General features: G+C 47.6%; 1 protein-coding gene across 1 annotated transcript in view; it reads left to right on the forward strand.

The window, feature by feature from the left end:
- The first annotated feature begins 1913 nt into the window (after window positions 1-1913).
- Window positions 1914-19351, forward strand: part of pop1 (POP1 homolog, ribonuclease P/MRP subunit) — a 39995-nt gene continuing 22557 nt past the window's right edge. Inside the window, exons 1-8 of the mRNA XM_084335931.1 lie at window positions 1914-2002; window positions 2204-2438; window positions 2893-3018; window positions 5504-5679; window positions 6588-6848; window positions 11317-11404; window positions 12063-12241; window positions 18005-18270. Coding sequence (XP_084192057.1) covers window positions 2000-2002; window positions 2204-2438; window positions 2893-3018; window positions 5504-5679; window positions 6588-6848; window positions 11317-11404; window positions 12063-12241; window positions 18005-18270 — 1334 coding nt within the window. The 5' untranslated portion in view covers window positions 1914-1999. The remainder of the gene's footprint in view (window positions 2003-2203; window positions 2439-2892; window positions 3019-5503; window positions 5680-6587; window positions 6849-11316; window positions 11405-12062; window positions 12242-18004; window positions 18271-19351) is intronic.

Raw genomic sequence — 19351 nt, forward strand, 5'->3', positions numbered from 1 at the left:
AATGTATACATTTAAAAAAGCTAAAAAATAAAAAAATCTGAAGGGACCAGGGGTAGCAAAAATACAACGATTATTTCATTTATAGAAGAGATTAATGACTGAGAATGAGGTTTAAATCTCCTCACCTACAGTACAGACGGTTGTGGAAGTCTTGACATAATTAATTATGTCAGTCTAATACCTTCTCATTTGGAGATGAGGGTCCCAGCCAGGGGGAAATATGTCATCAAAATACGATACTGTTCCTAATTTATGCAAATGCCATGTCGTCAGCTTGTGACTGCAACTTGTTCCTGTTCGCGGACGACTCAGCCCTGTTGGTCTCTGACAAGAACAAGTTACAGGTTGAAAAAACCCTCAGCTCGGAACTAGGCAAAATCTGCACCTGGCTCGCTGATAACAAACTATCATTACACATGGGTAAAACAGAGTCCATTCTCTTCGGTTCAAATAACAAACTCAGCAAGACCGACGGCTTCTCAGTTACAGTGGGTGACAATATTGTCACAAGGAAAGATGAAATTACATACCTAGGTTCCATCCTAGAGGCAAATCTTTCCTGTGACAAAATGGCATCCAATGTAATACAAAAAAAAGTCAACCAACGAACTCGATTATTGTACCGGATCTCCTCTCTGGTAAACAAGAATACCCTGAAGACTCTGGCAGGAGCACTCATTCAAGGGTACTACGACTATACTTGCACCTCATGGTACCAAAGCACCTCAAAGGCTCTAAAAACAAAATGACAAACATCTCAAAACAAACTGGTCAGACTACTACTTGACCTTACTCCTAGAACCCACCTCACCCCTGCCCACTTTGACAACCTAGGATGGCTTAGAGAAGACGACAGTACAGCAACTTGCAATGGGCCTGGTCTACAAGATACACTATACGACTAAGGTACCCATGTACATGTCAAAATACTTCCCAAATGTCTGAATACCATGATCACAACACCAGAGGGAGCTCCACAAATCATGTTAAACCCAGATTCGGCTCAAACAAGGGACTAAACACGTTTAGCAATTATGCCACATCAATGTGGAACGCCCTACCCACAGCTGTAAATGAATGAATCACTACCCACTTTCAAAACCACTCTCAAAGAGCACCTACGAGAGACTGCAATTCGAAACTGGCCCCTGTAAATGTCCTAACGCAACCCCCTCCAATGTACAATAAATGTCCCATTAAACCCAATAATACACGAGACCCTCTTCTTGGGACCAAGTAAGGTTTAGTCGATAATCCAATGTACAGTTACCCCCACCGGCCTACCCAACCCAACCCCGCCCCACCCAACCACCTCCAATGTACAGTTTGTTCGTCAACTGTATAGACTCTCTTTTTTTAGACTCTTCTTGTATCATAAACAGCACTGTATTTCGTAAATCTGGTATGTCATAAATGTATATAGATGTAGCAGTATCTGTATGTCATATATGTCATGATGAATTGAAAATGGGGGACCCTGATGTAAACAAGACGAAAGTCTTTCTCTGGTCTGCATCCCCTTAACAATTGTGTGTATTGAGCCGTACTGTATTGTACCCATTCTGCAATCTGTTAATAAAATGTTCAATCAATCAATCAATCAATCAAAACCACTCCTTTACCGGACCTTATTTCCTCGGTGTTTGGCGCCACCAAGTGGTCAAACGTGTGTACTGCGTTTCTCGCTAAATCCGAGAGTCAGATAGAAAAAAAAGTATCCTTTCCACGTTGAGCTATTCTCTCAATGTAGACTCAAATATCACTTAATTACTAGTTTTGGTACGTCTTCGTACAAAAAGACCAGTTGTCATCCTATAAAATATACAGATATGTTATTATTGCGGAATTCTGTGTTGCGTGGATACCACGTTATACCCCATCAACCCTGACGTCATATCCGGAACCGGATGTAGCAGAAACACGTGTTGCAAGGCCGGTTGGAAGCTCCCTTTTTGCAGCATGGTTTATGACTAATAATCGCGATTGCAAAATCTAGCTAATGGTGAGTATATGATCATAACACTAACTAATTATTCAGCGTTTGTACACTTGCCTAGTCCGAGTTAAGCTAGCAGAGTGGCAGAGCGTTGTGAAGAGTCCAGAGACACTTGTCTCTCAGTTCAGTAACGTTACGTTACAACAACATGCCACCATCACCACACATATGAAAACATATCTTGTCCCTTTTTTTTTTTTTTTTTAGAAAATGTCTGGAGCCAACGCTAAACAAAGGATGCGAGGGAAGAAGATGAGGAATCAACCCATCAGTGTGCAGTATCCCTCCTCCGCTCATGCGAATGTGATGGACACCCCTAAGAAGGAAGGGGACACTCCACAGAGGACAGACTCCACCCGGGACACTACCCCTAAGAACGACGGGGACAGGACAAAGAATGAAGGGCACACCCCACAGAGGACAGACGACACCCCGGTCCCTGGTATCTATCTAATGGATTTCATCTATCTCTCTCTCAACCTCTCTCTCTCAACCCCTCTCTCTCTCTCTCAACCCCTCTCTCTCTCTCTCTCTCTCTCTCAACCCCTCTCTCTCTCTCTCTCAACCCCTCATTCTCTCTCTCAACCCCTCATTCTCTCTATCTCTCTCTCTCTCTCTCTCTCTCTCTCTCTCTCTCTCTCTCTCTCTCTCTCTCTCTCTCTCTCTCTCTGTGCATCAGCACATTTCACACCTCAGCGCAGCATCCAGCCCTTTTGTAAAAGTCAGTGTCAGCTGTTAATGTCTATCGTCATATCATCGTTGTGGTGGGCAAACTGCATGCCACCCCTTCCTAAAAGACAACAAATAAATACAATAATAAATCCTCTACTGATGGCTCTTAGAGATGTGTGATTTACCAGTCGCTGCGATTAACTGAACGAATGATCTTCCAACAGGTCATAGCGGTTATGACACGTCCCAGCAGAAGGACGGTTATGACGCGTCCCAGAAGGGCGGGTGGGTCCGTGGACACCAGAGAAACGGAGGTGGCTATGCCAAGGAGATGCCCAAGTACATCACCGGTAAAGACACACACACACTGTACGTACATTAACCTGAGTACACACACACACACACACACTGTATGTACATTAACCTGAGCACACACACACACACACACATTAACCTGAGTATGATGGTATTTTATGGAATAGTAATTAATCAAGTGTAAACTTTGTCTTCCCACGTCCATGAAAACAAGATAATCGAGATGAAACATGCCTCATTTCGTCTTGTGTTATAAAGTCAGCGCACCCTTCCTTCACAGCTCCGCCACTCCTCCCCCTCGAGCCCAAACGGTAGTTTCAGCTCGTGCTGAGAGGGAGGGGCCACGGCATGTTTTCCCACTTATTTTCAAACGTCTTTGGTAACTTGTAGAAGATGACAGAAAGGCAGCCTTTGGTCGAGAAGAAGGATTAATCAAATAAACAAGCCGTCGTCATATGATGTTCTCAAATCAATGAGTAATCATGTTTAACAATCATGATATCAATAGCAATCAAAATAATCGCGATTGTGATTTTTGCCATAATCGAGCAGCCCTAATAGCAATTATCTGAATTATTACATGTATGAATGCACTTGAGTCTGTACTGTCAGTGTCCAGGAATAAAAAGCGGACATATCTTTGTATGAACTGTGTGTACGTGACATTCAGCCCGGCATAAAATAGTTTAAAATAATTAGGGCTGTCTTAAATACTTCGAAGCTTCGTTTGATGGGCACGGGATTTGAACGGGCAAATAAAATTTGAATATATTAAAAAAATATATATATATATATTTTTTTATCCCCCCTCCCACCTGCAAAATCTTGCACCTCCAATGCAGCGAACGTCATATGCCTCATTAACTCTGCCTCTCTTTGTTAACTACAACAAGCAATGCCGTTTGTTATTTAAGATGAGGTCGGACTCGGCACTGACAGATTTGTGTTCATTGTGCTGCTTTTATAAAGCCTCAAATGACGGCTTACAATATTTCATAAAAGCAAAGTGTTTCGTTTGTCTAAGATTTAAAAAGGTTTAAACTTTACAGCACTGACAATTCTCTATAGCAGGGGTCGGCAACCTTTTTGACATGAAGTGCCAGTTTGAAATGCTCTTGTTAACTAGTGTGCCATATCAACAATATTCCATCCATATAGGCTACATGCATCGTAACAGCATTTTAAAGACACATTTTTATCTCATAATCAGGTATTTTTAATGATCATTTTTACATTATTATTATATTATTATTAACCATATTATTATTATGGTTGTATCCTAGGGTGACTATATTTTGATTTCCAAAAATGCTGGCTCCAGCCTCGAGATACATAACCCTAAATCTGAATTGGGGGAAACAAAGCGATGGAGACAAACGGCTACATACATACATGAGATGACCATTCACTCGCATTTGCCTATTAATTTTTATTTTGAGCGAAAAATAGACGGAAAAAAATAGGAATCCGACGAGGGGGATTCGCAAGCCTCATCTAACGAGGTGTCGCAAGGTTTAACTGAGGCGGCTAACGTTAACATGACAGCACTCGCGTTACCAGGCTAATGTCGAGCAGCCGTACTGTATTGTACCCATTCTGCAATCTGTTAATAAAGTTTTCAATCAATCAGACATGACGTAGCTCACGTTACCAAGCAATCGTGCGCAAAGTTCAGCACCACATACATACATGGTGGACAGCTCCCCTAGCCCGACACTTGCATACGCACACCCTCAAACACGCACGCACACACACACTTTTCAGAAACAAACATAGTATCAATGAGAGCATCAATAATACACCTGAGTGAAGTCTAGTAAAAAAAAATTAATAAAAAAAAAGAAAACATTTATTTGTCTCTTAAGTTAATCGTGAGTTAAAAAAAATAGTGGCGTTAATAGAATCGGGCGATAACGTGTGTTTATACGGTCCGCGTTAACTTTGACAGCCTTAATATTTATATAATTGTTTGCTTTATAGACTAAGGTTGCAACATAATTATGTAATGTACCGTAATGTTGTTGGCTGTGTAACGGAGAGCAGCCGCCCAGGCAGCGCAGCTCCCGACTCATTATCCATTTAATTAATCCAATCCAATCCACTTTATTTATAGAGCACATTTAAAAACAACAAAGTTGGGGAGCTCCAGTAGCTCACCGCGTACCTCGAGCGCTATTTCGGCGCCGGGGACAACCGTGCTCGTCACAGATCTGGGGTTTAGCGAGTTCGAATCCCGGACTGCAGCCGTGCCTTTCCCAGAGTGTCTTCCCCCCCATCTGTACCCCTTCTGCCTGTTTCTGTCGGTCATTCTTGACCAGAGTAAATGCGATAAACGCAAAAAAGAGCCAGCGGAATGGCCAAAGTAAAAAAAAAAAAAAAAAAAAAAAGTTTACCGAAGTGCTGTACAAGCCCCACAACATAAGATAAAAAAATAAAGAAAAGCTTGGAAGGTCAGCCCTAAGAATAATGGTAGTAGTGTTAGTAGCCGTGGTGTTGACTTTGTTTACCTTCCCTCCGCAGCCAAGCGGTTTGCGGCGGTCAGAGCGGCGGAGGTCACCGCCATGCTGAAGGCCGTCACCAAGAACACCGGCACCTGCCACGTGTTCGAGACCCTGCCCAAGCACATGAGGAGGAGAGCCATGAGCCACGACACCAAGAGGCTGCCCTGCCGGCTGAGGGACCTGGCCAACAACATGGTGTGAAGCACACACACACAGACAGACAGACAGGCAGGCAGGCAGGCAGACAGGCAGACAGACAGACAGACAGACACACAGACACACAGACAGACAGGCAGGCAGGCAGGCAGGCAGGCACACAGACACACACACAGACAGACAGACAGACAGACAGACAGACAGACAGACAGACAGACAGACAGACAGACAACCCTGTCTGGAAGATCTAGCTGGCTTGCTTTCCATACCTGGCCACGGCACGTTTAATCGATTATGCCTTATCCGCCTGATCTTTGCATAGTTGTAGATGTCATGATGGCAACCCCGCTAGCTAAGAAAGCTAAGGTAAATGAGCGTTATGTGTGCTTTATGTTTGGAAAATGTTCTTAATGAGGTTATGGCTACGGTGGCAACGATTGTTAACTTCATAGTTAACTGCCACAGTCATTAGGGTCCTTTTCTTTTTTAAGTAACAAGGAGATCAAGGCCATGTTAACGTCTCTCGAGAATCCCCCCTGTTCAATAGCATGTTGAATCATCTCGAACAGCAATGGGCCCAACTGGTCCCAGAATGCCAAGTAAAGCTCAGGCGGGACCCCATCCCATCCCGGTGCCTCACCCCTCTGCATTTCAGCTACTGTCTCTCTGAGAGTGATAAGAGTGATTGGCTTCCCCAGTTCCCCAGCCTCTTCCTCAGATAATTTCAGTATTTTGAGACCTTCAACAAACGCTTCAAATTTTACATGATCAAAGTTGACCTCTGAGCTATACAGTTGCGAGTAAAAATTCTCTAAAAGTATCATTCGTCTTTTTTGAGTCGGTGGTGATTGCTCCTTGTTGTGTCCTCCTGTGATTCAAATTCTTGTGGTGACACTTCCATCAATTCTGAAAGTGATATCTCCCCCCCCCCCCCCCCCCCCCCCCAGCGGGAGAAGAGCAACAAGGCGGCCAAGAAGAAGAAGAAGGAGCAGTCCAAGACGAAGAGTCGCAAGGCCCTCCGTCGTCACGGCAACCTGCTGAAGGAGTTCAACCGGCGGCAGAGGCGCAACATGTGGCTGGAGACCCACATCTGGCACGCCAAGCGCTTCCACATGAGCAAGCAGTGGGGCTACTGCCTGGGCCAGCGGCCCGCCTCCAAGTGCTACCGAGCCTCCTACCGGGCCATGAGCACCCACTGTCTGCTGCAGGTCAGCAGGGAAGGGAGGGGTCATCTAGTCACGAGCACCACCACAGGGAGGGGTCATCTAGTCACGAGCACCGGCGGGAGGGGTCATCTAGTCACGAGCACCACAGGGAGGGGTCATCTAGTCACGAGCACCACCACAGGGAGGGGTCATCTAGTCACGAGCACCACCACAGGGAGGGGTCATCTAGTCACGAGCACCACAGGGAGGGGTCATCTAGTCACGAGCACCACAGGGAGGGGTCATCTAGTCACGAGCACCACAGGGAGGGGTCATCTAGTCACGAGCACCACAGGGAGGGGTCATCTAGTCACGAGCACCACAGGGAGGGGTCATCTAGTCACGAGCACCACAGGGAGGGGTCATCTAGTCACGAGCACCACAGGGAGGGGTCATCTAGTCACGAGCACCACAGGGAGGGGTCATCTAGTCACGAGCACCACCACAGGGAGGGGTCATCTAGTCACGAGCACCACAGGGAGGGGTCATCTAGTCACGAGCACCACAGGGAGGGGTCATCTAGTCACGAGCACCACAGGGAGGGGTCATCTAGTCACGAGCACCACAGGGAGGGGTCATCTAGTCACGAGCACCACAGGGAGGGGTCATCTAGTCACGAGCACCACAGGGAGGGGTCATCTAGTCACGAGCACCACCACAGGGAGGGGTCATCTAGTCACGAGCACCACAGGGAGGGGTCATCTAGTCACGAGCACCACAGGGAGGGGTCATCTAGTCACAAGCACCACAGGGAGGGGTCATCTAGTCACAAGCACCACAGGGAGGGGTCATCTAGTCACAAGCACCACAGGGAGGGGTCATCTAGTCACGGGCACCACAGGGAGGGGTCATCTAGTCACGAGCACCACCACAGGGAGGGGTCATCTAGTCACGAGCACCACAGGGAGGGGTCATCTAGTCACGAGCACCACAGGGAGGGGTCATCTAGTCACGAGCACCACAGGGAGGGGTCATCTAGTCACGAGCACCACAGGGAGGGGTCATCTAGTCACGAGCACCACAGGGAGGGGTCATCTAGTCACGAGCACCACAGGGAGGGGTCATCTAGTCACGGACACCACAGGGAGGGGTCATCTAGTCACGAGCACCACAGGGAGGGGTCATCTAGTCACAGGCACCACAGGGAGGGGTCATCTAGTCACGAGCACCACCACAGGGAGGGGTCATCTAGTCACGAGCACCACAGGGAGGGGTCATCTAGTCACGGACACCACATGGAGGGGTCATCTAGTCACGAGCACCACCACAGGGAGGGGTCATCTAGTCACGAGCACCACAGGGAGGGGTCATCTAGTCACGAGCACCACATGGAGGGGTCATCTAGTCACGGACACCACAGGGAGGGGTCATCTAGTCACGAGCACCACAGGGAGGGGTCATCTAGTCACGAGCACCACAGGGAGGGGTCATCTAGTCACGAGCACCACAGGGAGGGGTCATCTAGTCACGAGCACCACCACAGGGAGGGGTCATCTAGTCACGGACACCACAGGGAGGGGTCATCTAGTCACGAGCACCACCACAGGGAGGGGTCATCTAGTCACGAGCACCACAGGGAGGGGTCATCTAGTCACGAGCACCACAGGGAGGGGTCATCTAGTCACGAGCACCACCGGCGGGAGGGGTCATCTAGTCACGAGCACCACAGGGAGGGGTCATCTAGTCACGAGCACCACAGGGAGGGGTCATCTAGTCACGAGCACCACAGGGAGGGGTCATCTAGTCACGGACACCACAGGGAGGGGTCATCTAGTCACGAGCACCACAGGGAGGGGTCATCTAGTCACAAGCACCACCGGCGGGAGGGGTCATCTAGTCACGAGCACCACCACAGGGAGGGGTCATCTAGTCACGAGCACCACCACAGGGAGGGGTCATCTAGTCACGAGCACCACAGGGAGGGGTCATCTAGTCACGAGCACCACCACAGGGAGGGGTCATCTAGTCACGAGCACCACAGGGAGGGGTCATCTAGTCACGAGCACCACAGGGAGGGGTCATCTAGTCACGGGCACCACAGGGAGGGGTCATCTAGTCACGAGCACCACAGGGAGGGGTCATCTAGTCACGGACACCACAGGGAGGGGTCATCTAGTCACGAGCACCACAGGGAGGGGTCATCTAGTCACGAGCACCACAGGGAGGGGTCATCTAGTCACAAGCACCACAGGGAGGGGTCATCTAGTCACAAGCACCACAGGGAGGGGTCATCTAGTCACGAGCACCACAGGGAGGGGTCATCTAGTCACGAGCACCACAGGGAGGGGTCATCTAGTCACGAGCACCACAGGGAGGGGTCATCTAGTCACGAGCACCACAGGGAGTGGTCATCTAGTCACGGACACCACAGGGAGGGGTCATCTAGTCACGAGCACCACAGGGAGGGGTCATCTAGTCACGGACACCACATGGAGGGGTCATCTAGTCACGGGCACCACCGGGAGGGGTCATCTAGTCACGGACACCACATGGAGGGGTCATCTAGTCACGGGCACCACAGGGAGGGGTCATCTAGTCACGAGCACCACAGGGAGGGGTCATCTAGTCACGGACACCACATGGAGGGGTCATCTAGTCACAAGCACCACAGGGAGGGGTCATCTAGTCACGAGCACCACAGGGAGGGGTCATCTAGTCACGAGCACCACCACAGGGAGGGGTCATCTAGTCACGAGCACCACAGGGAGGGGTCATCTAGTCACGAGCACCACCACAGGGAGGGGTCATCTAGTCACGGACACCACAGGGAGGGGTCATCTAGTCACAAGCACCACAGGGAGGGGTCATCTAGTCACAAGCACCACCACAGGGAGGGGTCATCTAGTCACGAGCACCACAGGGAGGGGTCATCTAGTCACAAGCACCACCACAGGGAGGGGTCATCTAGTCACGAGCACCACCACAGGGAGGGGTCATCTAGTCACGAGCACCACAGGGAGGGGTCATCTAGTCACGAGCACCACAGGGAGGGGTCATCTAGTCACAAGCACCACCACAGGGAGGGGTCATCTAGTCACAAGCACCACCACAGGGAGGGGTCATCTAGTCACGAGCACCACAGGGAGGGGTCATCTAGTCACAAGCACCACAGGGAGGGGTCATCTAGTCACGGGCACCACAGGGAGGGGTCATCTAGTCACGAGCACCACATGGAGGGGTCATCTAGTCACAAGCACCACAGGGAGGGGTCATCTAGTCACGAGCACCACAGGGAGGGGTCATCTAGTCACAAGCACCACAGGGAGGGGTCATCTAGTCACGAGCACCACAGGGAGGGGTCATCTAGTCACGGACACCACAGGGAGGGGTCATCTAGTCACAAGCACCACAGGGAGGGGTCATCTAGTCACGAGCACCACCACAGGGAGGGGTCATCTAGTCACGAGCACCACAGGGAGGGGTCATCTAGTCACGAGCACCACAGGGAGGGGTCATCTAGTCACGAGCACCACCGGGAGGGGTCATCTAGTCACGAGCACCCACTGTCTGCTGCAGGTCAGGACCACAGCCGTGAAGGAAGGAAGGAAGGGTCACCTAGTCGTCGTCACTAGTGGAGCGCGTGAACTCTCATCGGGCCAAGTGGGGAATCTTTCAGTTCGGCCCACATTGAGTTTAACCCTTTCACCACCACACTACAGAAGGTTAACCTTTCCAAAGACCAGAGTTGGGACGGGCGCACACACACACACACACAAAAATGTAAGCTACAGATATGTAAAAGGTGGGGAGGGTGTGGATATCCGATATATATATATACGGCAGGTGTATATAGAGGGGTTCATGTATGAGAAGCACTCATTTTAATTTCTTTATTTATACGGGCATTATGTGTTTTCAGTTCCTGGAAGGTTCTCAAGGTTGGTATAGTTTGGCACTCGTACAGTAACTCATCTATATAAACACTAGTTCACTCGTACAGTAACTCATCTATATAAACACTAGTTCACTCGTACAGTAACTCATCTATATAAACACTAGTTCACTACAGTAACTCATCTATATAAACACTAGTTCACTCGTACAGTAACTTATCTATATAAACACTAGTTCACTCGTACAGTAACTCATCTATATAAACACTAGTTCACTCGTACAGTAACTCATCTATATAAACACTAGTTCACTCGTACAGTAACTCATCTATATAAACACTAGTTCACTACAGTAACTCATCTATATAAACACTAGTTCACTCGTACAGTAACTTATCTATATAAACACTAGTTCACTCGTACAGTAACTCATCTATAGAAACACTAGTTCACTCGTACAGTAACTCATCTATAGAAACCACTGTCACTCATACAGTAACTTGGTTAGCCGTTCTGCCCCTGGTGGCGGCTCACAGGAAATGCATGTTGTGTAAAAGTGCTTTGCTTCTATGACGCCATGTTTAATTGCGTCTTGGGGAGACGTGTAACTGTGTTTATGTCGTGTGTCCCCCGTACAGGACCTGTCCTACCACTGCTGCATCGAGCTGCAGGGGCCTGAGGACCAGCTCCTGGCTGCTCTCTCCAAGCTGACCAGCAAGGAGGCCGGTGAGGACTGGGGACATAATAATAATAATATCTTAAATGTATATAGCGCCTTTCAGGAGACCCAAGGCGCTTAACAGGAGGGGGCAGTTAAGGGAAGGGGAACAGGGAACAACGTGAACGTAACAACAAAATAATAATCAAAAGGCAAGAAAGAAAGAAAAAGGGAAATCAGGCAGTCATTTACAAATTTGGTGAAGAGGTGGGTTTTGAGTTGGGATTTGAAGGAGTGCAGGGATGTAGCACTACGGATGTTTGGAGGGAGTGAGTTCCAGAGGGTGGGATGCGGCCACAGAGAAGGCTCTGGGACCAACAGTCCGCATGTTGGGGTGGTGGGGATGGAGAGGAGACCGGAGTCGGAGGACCGCAGCCTCCGGGGCGGGATGTAGGGATGGAGGAGGTCAGCTAGGTACCGGGGGGCCAAGGGAGTGAAGGGCTTTGTAGGTGATCAGGAGGATCTTGAAATTGACTGGAAGCCAGTGGAGGTGGATGAGGGTGGGGGTGATGTGGTGCCAGGACTTGGTGCGGGTGAGAACCCTAGCAGTAGACATGCTAATCATCTGTCTCATGCTAGAGGACATTCATTCATTTATTGTCCCTGAACCCCACGTTGAGAAACACTGTTTTTAGGTGTTGATGCTAAAACAGTGTTCTCTTCCAGGCCCTACGTTTGCCGCGGCGCTGTGCCTGTCGGGCAGGAGGCAGGGCAGCGTGGTGGTGTACCGAGCGGGACGGTACCCCTCCCTGCCCCTGGGCCCCGTGACCTTCCTCTGGAGACCCCGTACGTGTGGCTCCGCCCACAGACAGCTGTGGATCTGGGCCCACCCTGCCCTCAAACAGGTATGGCAGCTTTAGAAAGATGACATTAGATCATGCATTAAAGCGTTCCGTCTCCAGACGGATTTCAGTCTTTTTTATTTTTTTTCCCCGTCAATTTGATTTAGAGTCTGACGGAATTGGCTACCTGGTATAATATATGTTTTGTAGATGCGTAGGGCATTTTGACCATTCTAACCAATCAAACGTGAGCTTGACGCACACATGCTGCTCACAGTGCCCTCCCCCTCACAGACCTGTCTTGTCACAGAGACCCGTATCCAGGCATGCGTTCTTCATGGGACGGGGTTGCACTCCGTGCCACCCCATGATAAGTACTCGCTATTTGCATATCAATAGCGCCGGTCGTCAGGTGTGTTAAATACGCTCTCAGATACAGTCACACCCAACCTGTTGTGAAGACATGTGTTACATTCCATTCATAGAGGCAATCAGGCACTGTCTCCAGTCTGCGCTCAAGCGAGGGGACATTAAATGCGCATTCGCGGGAGCGCACGCGCACGTGCCGGGAGCGCGCGTGCACGTGGTGCGTGCAACCTCCGATGATTTTAATAACGCACCACTGCCCGTATCATTTGCACCGAAGATAGCAAGCGTGCAGGTCCTCTTTTTAACACCACTGAAGCATTAAACAATGGCCCAGTAAACTATTCATGTTAGTTTACTACACAAGTCGTTCTCTAACGTTATCTAGCTGGCTAGCTGATAGCTCATAACATAATTGAAATTCGTTTTTGAAGCTGTGGCTAACGTTAGCTAGCTACCGTTCTTCGGGTGGCTAGCGGTTAGCTACCTAGCAACTGTAGCTTGCTAATACGGGCTGTCCTGGCTGGCTAACTTTTATTTCACAATGGAGTGGAGCTAACTAACTGTACAAATCGATGTGATTGTCTGAGACTCTATTTTGTACGGTTGGCTGCCTGGCTGTTGTGGATTTGGGTAGCCAGCTAGCAGCTAACATCAACTCAATGTCAACACTCTGTTGACACTCTGAGCGAGTTTGCCGACAGCAATGTAACAAACAATATGGTCCGTGCGGAACCATTATCCCCAACACATAGTTATTAGCTAACGTCAGCATAATAACGATAATGGAAGGAGTAAGCCGGCCACTAAAAAGAAAACACACGCAGTGTTCTCAGACGAAAAGGATGAGCGGCACCACCCAACAAAAGAAAGTTACGAGAGGATGGAAGTTTGAAGATAGCAGTGTTTCAAGAGACTGGCTAGGCTACAGTATGATGCGGGGGCTGTAGACGGTGGTGAGTTGTTAACTTGTTCCGTGTTCCGCAACTATGTCAAAAAGAAAAACAGAAACAACACATTTGTCATTGTCGTGTTACTTCACAGTACAAATATGTGAGTCCTCTGCTGTGGTTGTGAGTATCCTTTATTAGCTTAACTCCGTAGCAACATCACACAGGTGTATCTGTAGACTGTCTCCTATTCTCTCCCCACCGTATGTATCTTATTTCTCCCACCCACCCTAATGTACAGTCTCCGCCCCATCATAATGTATATAATCTCTGTTAGGATCTATGGGTAACAGTACTGTATATTTGCATATCGTATATGTCACAAATGTAACATTACTATATACCTGTCCTGTAGTATGTCATGTATGTCCCTATGCCATAAATGTTGTGCATGTCATAAATGTCTATGAATTGAAAATGGGGGACCCTGATGTAAACAAGACAAACGTCTTTCTCTGGTCTGCATCCCCTTAACAATTGTGTGTATTGAGCCGTACTGTATTGTACCCATTCTGCAATCTGTTAAATATTGATTGATTGTTATAACATATTGCAGAATCGGTACAATACAGTACATCTCAATACACACAATTGTTAAGGGGTTGCAGTTGCAGACCAGAGAAAGACTTTCCTCTTGTTTACATCAGGGTCCCCCATTTTCAATTCATCATAACATATATGACATACTTGACATACAGATAGATAATACTGCTACATCTATACATTTATGACATACCAGATTTACTACAGTATTGTTTGTGATACAATAAGAGTCTAAAAAAGAGAGTATATACATTTGACGAAGAAACTGTACATTGGAGGAGGTTGGGTGGAGGGGGGGGGGACTACATTGGAGGTGGTTTGGGGGGGGGGGGGGGGTTGGGTAGGCGGGGTGGGGGGGGGTAACTGTACATTGGATTATCGACGAAACCGAAATAAGTAGGCTCCCTTAAAACGCCAACGCTATTAAAAAGAAATACAGTGGAGGTTAAAATAAGAATATGACTTTGCCTGAAAAAAAGTTCAGTCAGGAGATTTTTTTTTGCTTTAATCCCTGCATTAGATTCAAATGTATTGTCGTCATGCAGCACAAGTACAGTACAACGGAAATAAGTTTTGGCATCCAACCAGAGTGCAAATGAAGCAGTAAAGTGCAACAGCAATATACAATGTACAGGTGATTTAACTGGGCACAAAATATACAAATTACTACTACTGAGTGTAGTGCTAATCAGATGTGTTGCATAAATAGAGACAGTATGACTACTACTGCCCAGCAGCGTAACTAGTAAGAGTAGGATATGTACAGATATAGATATAGTAAGGGACTATGTGCAGGTAAGTACAGACAGGGGAGGATGGGTGTAAATATATATATATATATATACACACAGCATTATAGTACATGCTATAGTATAATACAGAGCTAAGGGTTATATGCAGGTATTGTTCCCAGTAATTAGCCTCGTACCAGACTACTGAGCAGCTCTCCGTGCAAAGGGTCCAGAGGCTGGAGGGGTCCTCACCCAGCCGGGCTCCTCCTGGGGTCTTAAGCTGTGAGGTGTAGAGATTCTCCTCCTGGAGTCTTAAGCTGTGTAGAGATTCTCCTCCTGGAGTCTTAAGCTGTGTAGAGATTCTCCTCCTGGAGTCTTAAGCTGTGAGGCGTAGAGATTCTCCTCCTGGAGTCTTAAGCTGTGAGGCGTAGATATTCTCCTCCTGGAGTCTTAAGCTGTGAGGTGTAGAGCTTCTCCTCCTGGAGTCTTAAGCTGTGAGGTGTAGAGCTTCTCCTCCTGGAGTCTTAAACTGTGAGGCGTAGAGATTCTCCTCCTGGAGTCTTAAACTGTGAGGCGTAGAGCTTCTCCTCCTGTAGTCTTAAGCTGTGAGGCGTAGAGATTCTCCTCCTGGAGTCTTAAGCTGTGAGGTGTAGAGATTCTCCTCCTGGAGTCTTAAGCTGTGCGGTGTAGAGATTCTCCTCCTGGAGTCTTAAGCTGTGAGGCGTAGAGATTCTCCTCCTGTAGTCTTAAACTGTGAGGCGTAGAGATTCGTCCAGCTCACTCACCGTCTCTGTCTCGTGGTCTTCCCCTGTTTCAACCTCGGCGTCCCTCAATGAATAGCCAGTTTATTGAGGTACAACTGAGGTTACCACAGCTCTCTACTGAGGTTACCACGATTTACGACAGCTCTCTACTGAGGTTACCACGATTTACGACGGCTCTAGTCTCTACTTATGATTGACTCTGATGGTGTGGGTGTCGGAAAAGCTTTAACCATGAGTATACTTTCACAGTCAGGGAAATGTATGTACCTCGAGAGTAGCCTTTGAGAACCTGTTGAAAACACACTCTGCCTAAAGCTTTACAATCACCTTCCAGAAAACCCCCTTCACAGTATAAGAGAATTTCCCCACAATCTCTTTAAATTATATAATTTTTATTCAAGCTTAACAATTTTGGTACATAGGACAATAAGCCACAGTTGGAATTAATAAGAAATTTTAAACTGTAACTGACCATATAACCGTTCTGGAGATCATAAGAGAGTTTAAAGTAGACTGTGAGTGAAACCTCACTGTAGTGAAGTTGTGCAGTGATGAGTGAAACTAGTGAAGCTGTGATGAGTGAAACCTCACTGTAGTGAAGCTGTGATGAGTGAAACCTCACTGTAGTGAAGCTGTGATGAGTGAAACCTCACTGTAGTGAAGCTGTGATGAGTGAAACCTCACTGTAGTGAAGCTGTGATGAGTGAAACCAGACTAGTGAAGCTGAGCAGTGATGAGTGAAACTGTAGTGAAGCTGTGATGAGTGAAACCTCACTGTAGTGAAGCTGTGATGAGTGAAACTGTAGTGAAGCTGTGATGAGTGAAACCTCACTGTAGTGAAGCTGTGATGAGTGAAACTGTAGTGAAGCTGTGATGAGTGAAACCTCACTGTAGTGAAGCTGTGATGAGTGAAACAAGACTGTAGTGAAGCTGTGATGAGTGAAACCAGATTGTAGTGAAGCTGAGCAGTGATGAGTGAAACCAGATTGTAGTGAAGCTGAGCAGTGATGAGTGAAACCTCACTCAAAGCCATGATCACGATTATACAAAATAATTCTCAGTTTCATACAGTCGCATGATTGATTAATAATTGCAGCAGCCCTAAACCTTAGGCTTTACCACAATGCAATTTGAATTCTTAGGGAGAATTATTTAACAAATATTGCTTCAATTCAGCAACGTATGATCGATGTGATACGTTATATTGAGATCCAGCTAGCACGAGCGTTTTTTTTTTTTTTTCATGTTTCACAAACATTTCAATAGGGGCAGCAGTGGCCTAAAGGTTAGAGAATCGGGTTTGTGACCGGTGGAGTTGCTCAGTGGCCAATGGTGTCTACTGTGGTTGTACTGGGCAGCTCCCAGGTGTTGGATTCTGGCAAACCACAATCAGCCACTTATCACCTCTTTGTCTGTTGGCTCGGGTAGTTTCTGCGTTGTGTTTTATTTCTCCGACGTCTTCTCATACTGGCTGTACATCGTGGTCATTCCCCTTTAATGCAATCCGTAATCATAATAATTCACACCGTCAGACATGTTACCTTTCTCGGAACACGTTGTTTATTACATAAACAAAAGCCTCAGATGTTACCCATTTCGTATTGTCCTTGAAAAGTCTTTGATGGAACACTAAATTCATTATTCTATCGTCTTGTCTGCTGTTAGTCCGATGGTTCTGGGCCTTGTCGGAGCCAACCACCATTTCCCGTTAGCCGAAGCTAATGATGATGTGTCATCTCCCCTCCCCCACCGGCGAGGGTGAGAGAGGGATGAAAGTCTCTGATCAACGTGTGCGCTCTTCGGTGTGGTTCGTTTCTCATTCTAACTGTACCCAGAAGAAAACTCACATTATATTATCTTCGCCATAGCAACGACAGGCCCCGCCCCTCTTCTTGTTGCCATGTGACGCGCTGTCATGGCAACTGCTGTTCACTCTTCACACACATTAAACGTCTGTTTCTAGTGGCAGCCAAACGCTCTCTCTCTCGGACCATTCTGCTAATGCAATCCTTATCAAGATGACGGATGCCCTTGGAGCTCCCACCCTGCTCGCTGTGTTGCTCTCTGTTCCACCCAGCTGATAACGGCCCTCTGTCTGCACAGTTTTGGCTGGAGACACACATACATGATGAAAATGATGATGATGATGATGATGATGATATTATCCTCTTAAAACTCATATCTATATAGGTTATAAACCAAATGCAAATCATCGATTGCCTTCACAGGTGTGAATGGAACTGTGTGAATGTGAAGCGGGGCGTTCCTGAAAAAGAGCATTTGTGCTCGGCGAACCTACCCTGGGTATTTATTTAAAGGTTAAACAAAACGATAAACAAAACAATATAATATTTACATTTCACATCATTGCCTTTAAAAAAATAAAAATGAATCCAAATCAATGTATTGTTCCTTCCCTTATAAAAAAAATTAATAATAAAGCCAGTATTTCTCCAACATTGTCTGTTCCAGGATCTGCTGCCCGAGCTGCAGAATGTGTGCCAGTGTCTCGAGGCGGAGGTCCCACCAGCCGCCCCAGTGGCCACGCCCGTCCCGGCACCTGCTGCATCGAAGGCGGTGAAGACGGCCCCTGAAGCAGAGCGCCGTCCCGGGACCAAGAGGAAGGGGAGCTCCAAGGAGGCGGACGAACCGCCTGCCAAGAAGTTTGTGGGCGACGGGACCCGACGTCCCTCCACCCCCCTCACCTGGAGGTCCCGCTCCACCGGAATACTGATCAAGTTAGTCAAGAATAATAATAATAATAATAATACATTTTATTTATATAGCGCTTTTCAAGAACCCAAAGACGCTGACTATAAGCAAAAACAAATGAACAGTGGGCGCCAGGGTGGTGCACCGCGTAACGCACTGCGGTGCAACGCGGCCGTCCCGGGTTCGACTCCCGGACCCGGCGACCTTTGCCGAATGTCTTCCCCCATCTATCCTCCCATACTTCCTCTCTCTGCCGGACTTGTCCGAAAAACCAATACAAAAATCTACCAAAAACATAATAAAAAATAAAAAAATAAATAAATGATTAACAGAAACAAAGAACCACAGGGAATAAGCAACAGTATGAATATTCAAGACATAAAACCAACGGGTAAAAAATACAGGGTCCAGTAGGGGAACAATCAGGGAACTAAGGAAACCGAGGGGAGGGGGGGGGGGGGGCAGACAGGAGAGGGAGAGAAAGTAGGGAAGGGGAGGGGGGGTGGTAGGTTTGAGGAGGGTGGTTATGGGTAGGGAAGGTTGTATGCTTGGGAGAACAGGTAGGATTTGAGTCGGGATTTAAAGGTGGATAGTGAGGGAGAGTCTCTGACAGTCTGAGGGAGGGTGTTCCAGAGTCGGGGTGCAGCTCGTGAAAATGCCCGGTCACCAAACCGTTTGAGTATTAACACTTTTGCGGCCAACCACATATACGTTATTGGGAGCCAACGGTTAACGGCCAAAAACGTATATATACGTTTGAGTATTAACACTTTCGCAGCCAACCACGTATATATACGTTTTTAGATCGTTTTCCCTTTTATTCGATTTTAATAACCTATTCAATGTCAGGGAGCTGTAAAATCCATACTGAGACTCCGAAGGTGCAGTACCGGCCAGATCCTGCTAGTAGCGCTGTATCAAGAATGCAGTAACCCCTGTTCCAGACCAGGTGCCACGCTGTAAACGCTCCGGGCGCTCTTTTCTACTAACCTGAACCTAGGGCTTCACCCGATCGCATTCAATCGTTTTCGGGACCCCCGAACCATTATGCTGTGGTGGGTTATGTCGTGGGCCAAATGGACATATGATCTACCAGATGGCAATCAA

This window comes from Notolepis coatsorum, assembly GCF_963971535.1.
Source record: "Notolepis coatsorum genome assembly, chromosome: 19".
Lineage (NCBI taxonomy): Eukaryota > Metazoa > Chordata > Actinopteri > Aulopiformes > Paralepididae > Notolepis > Notolepis coatsorum.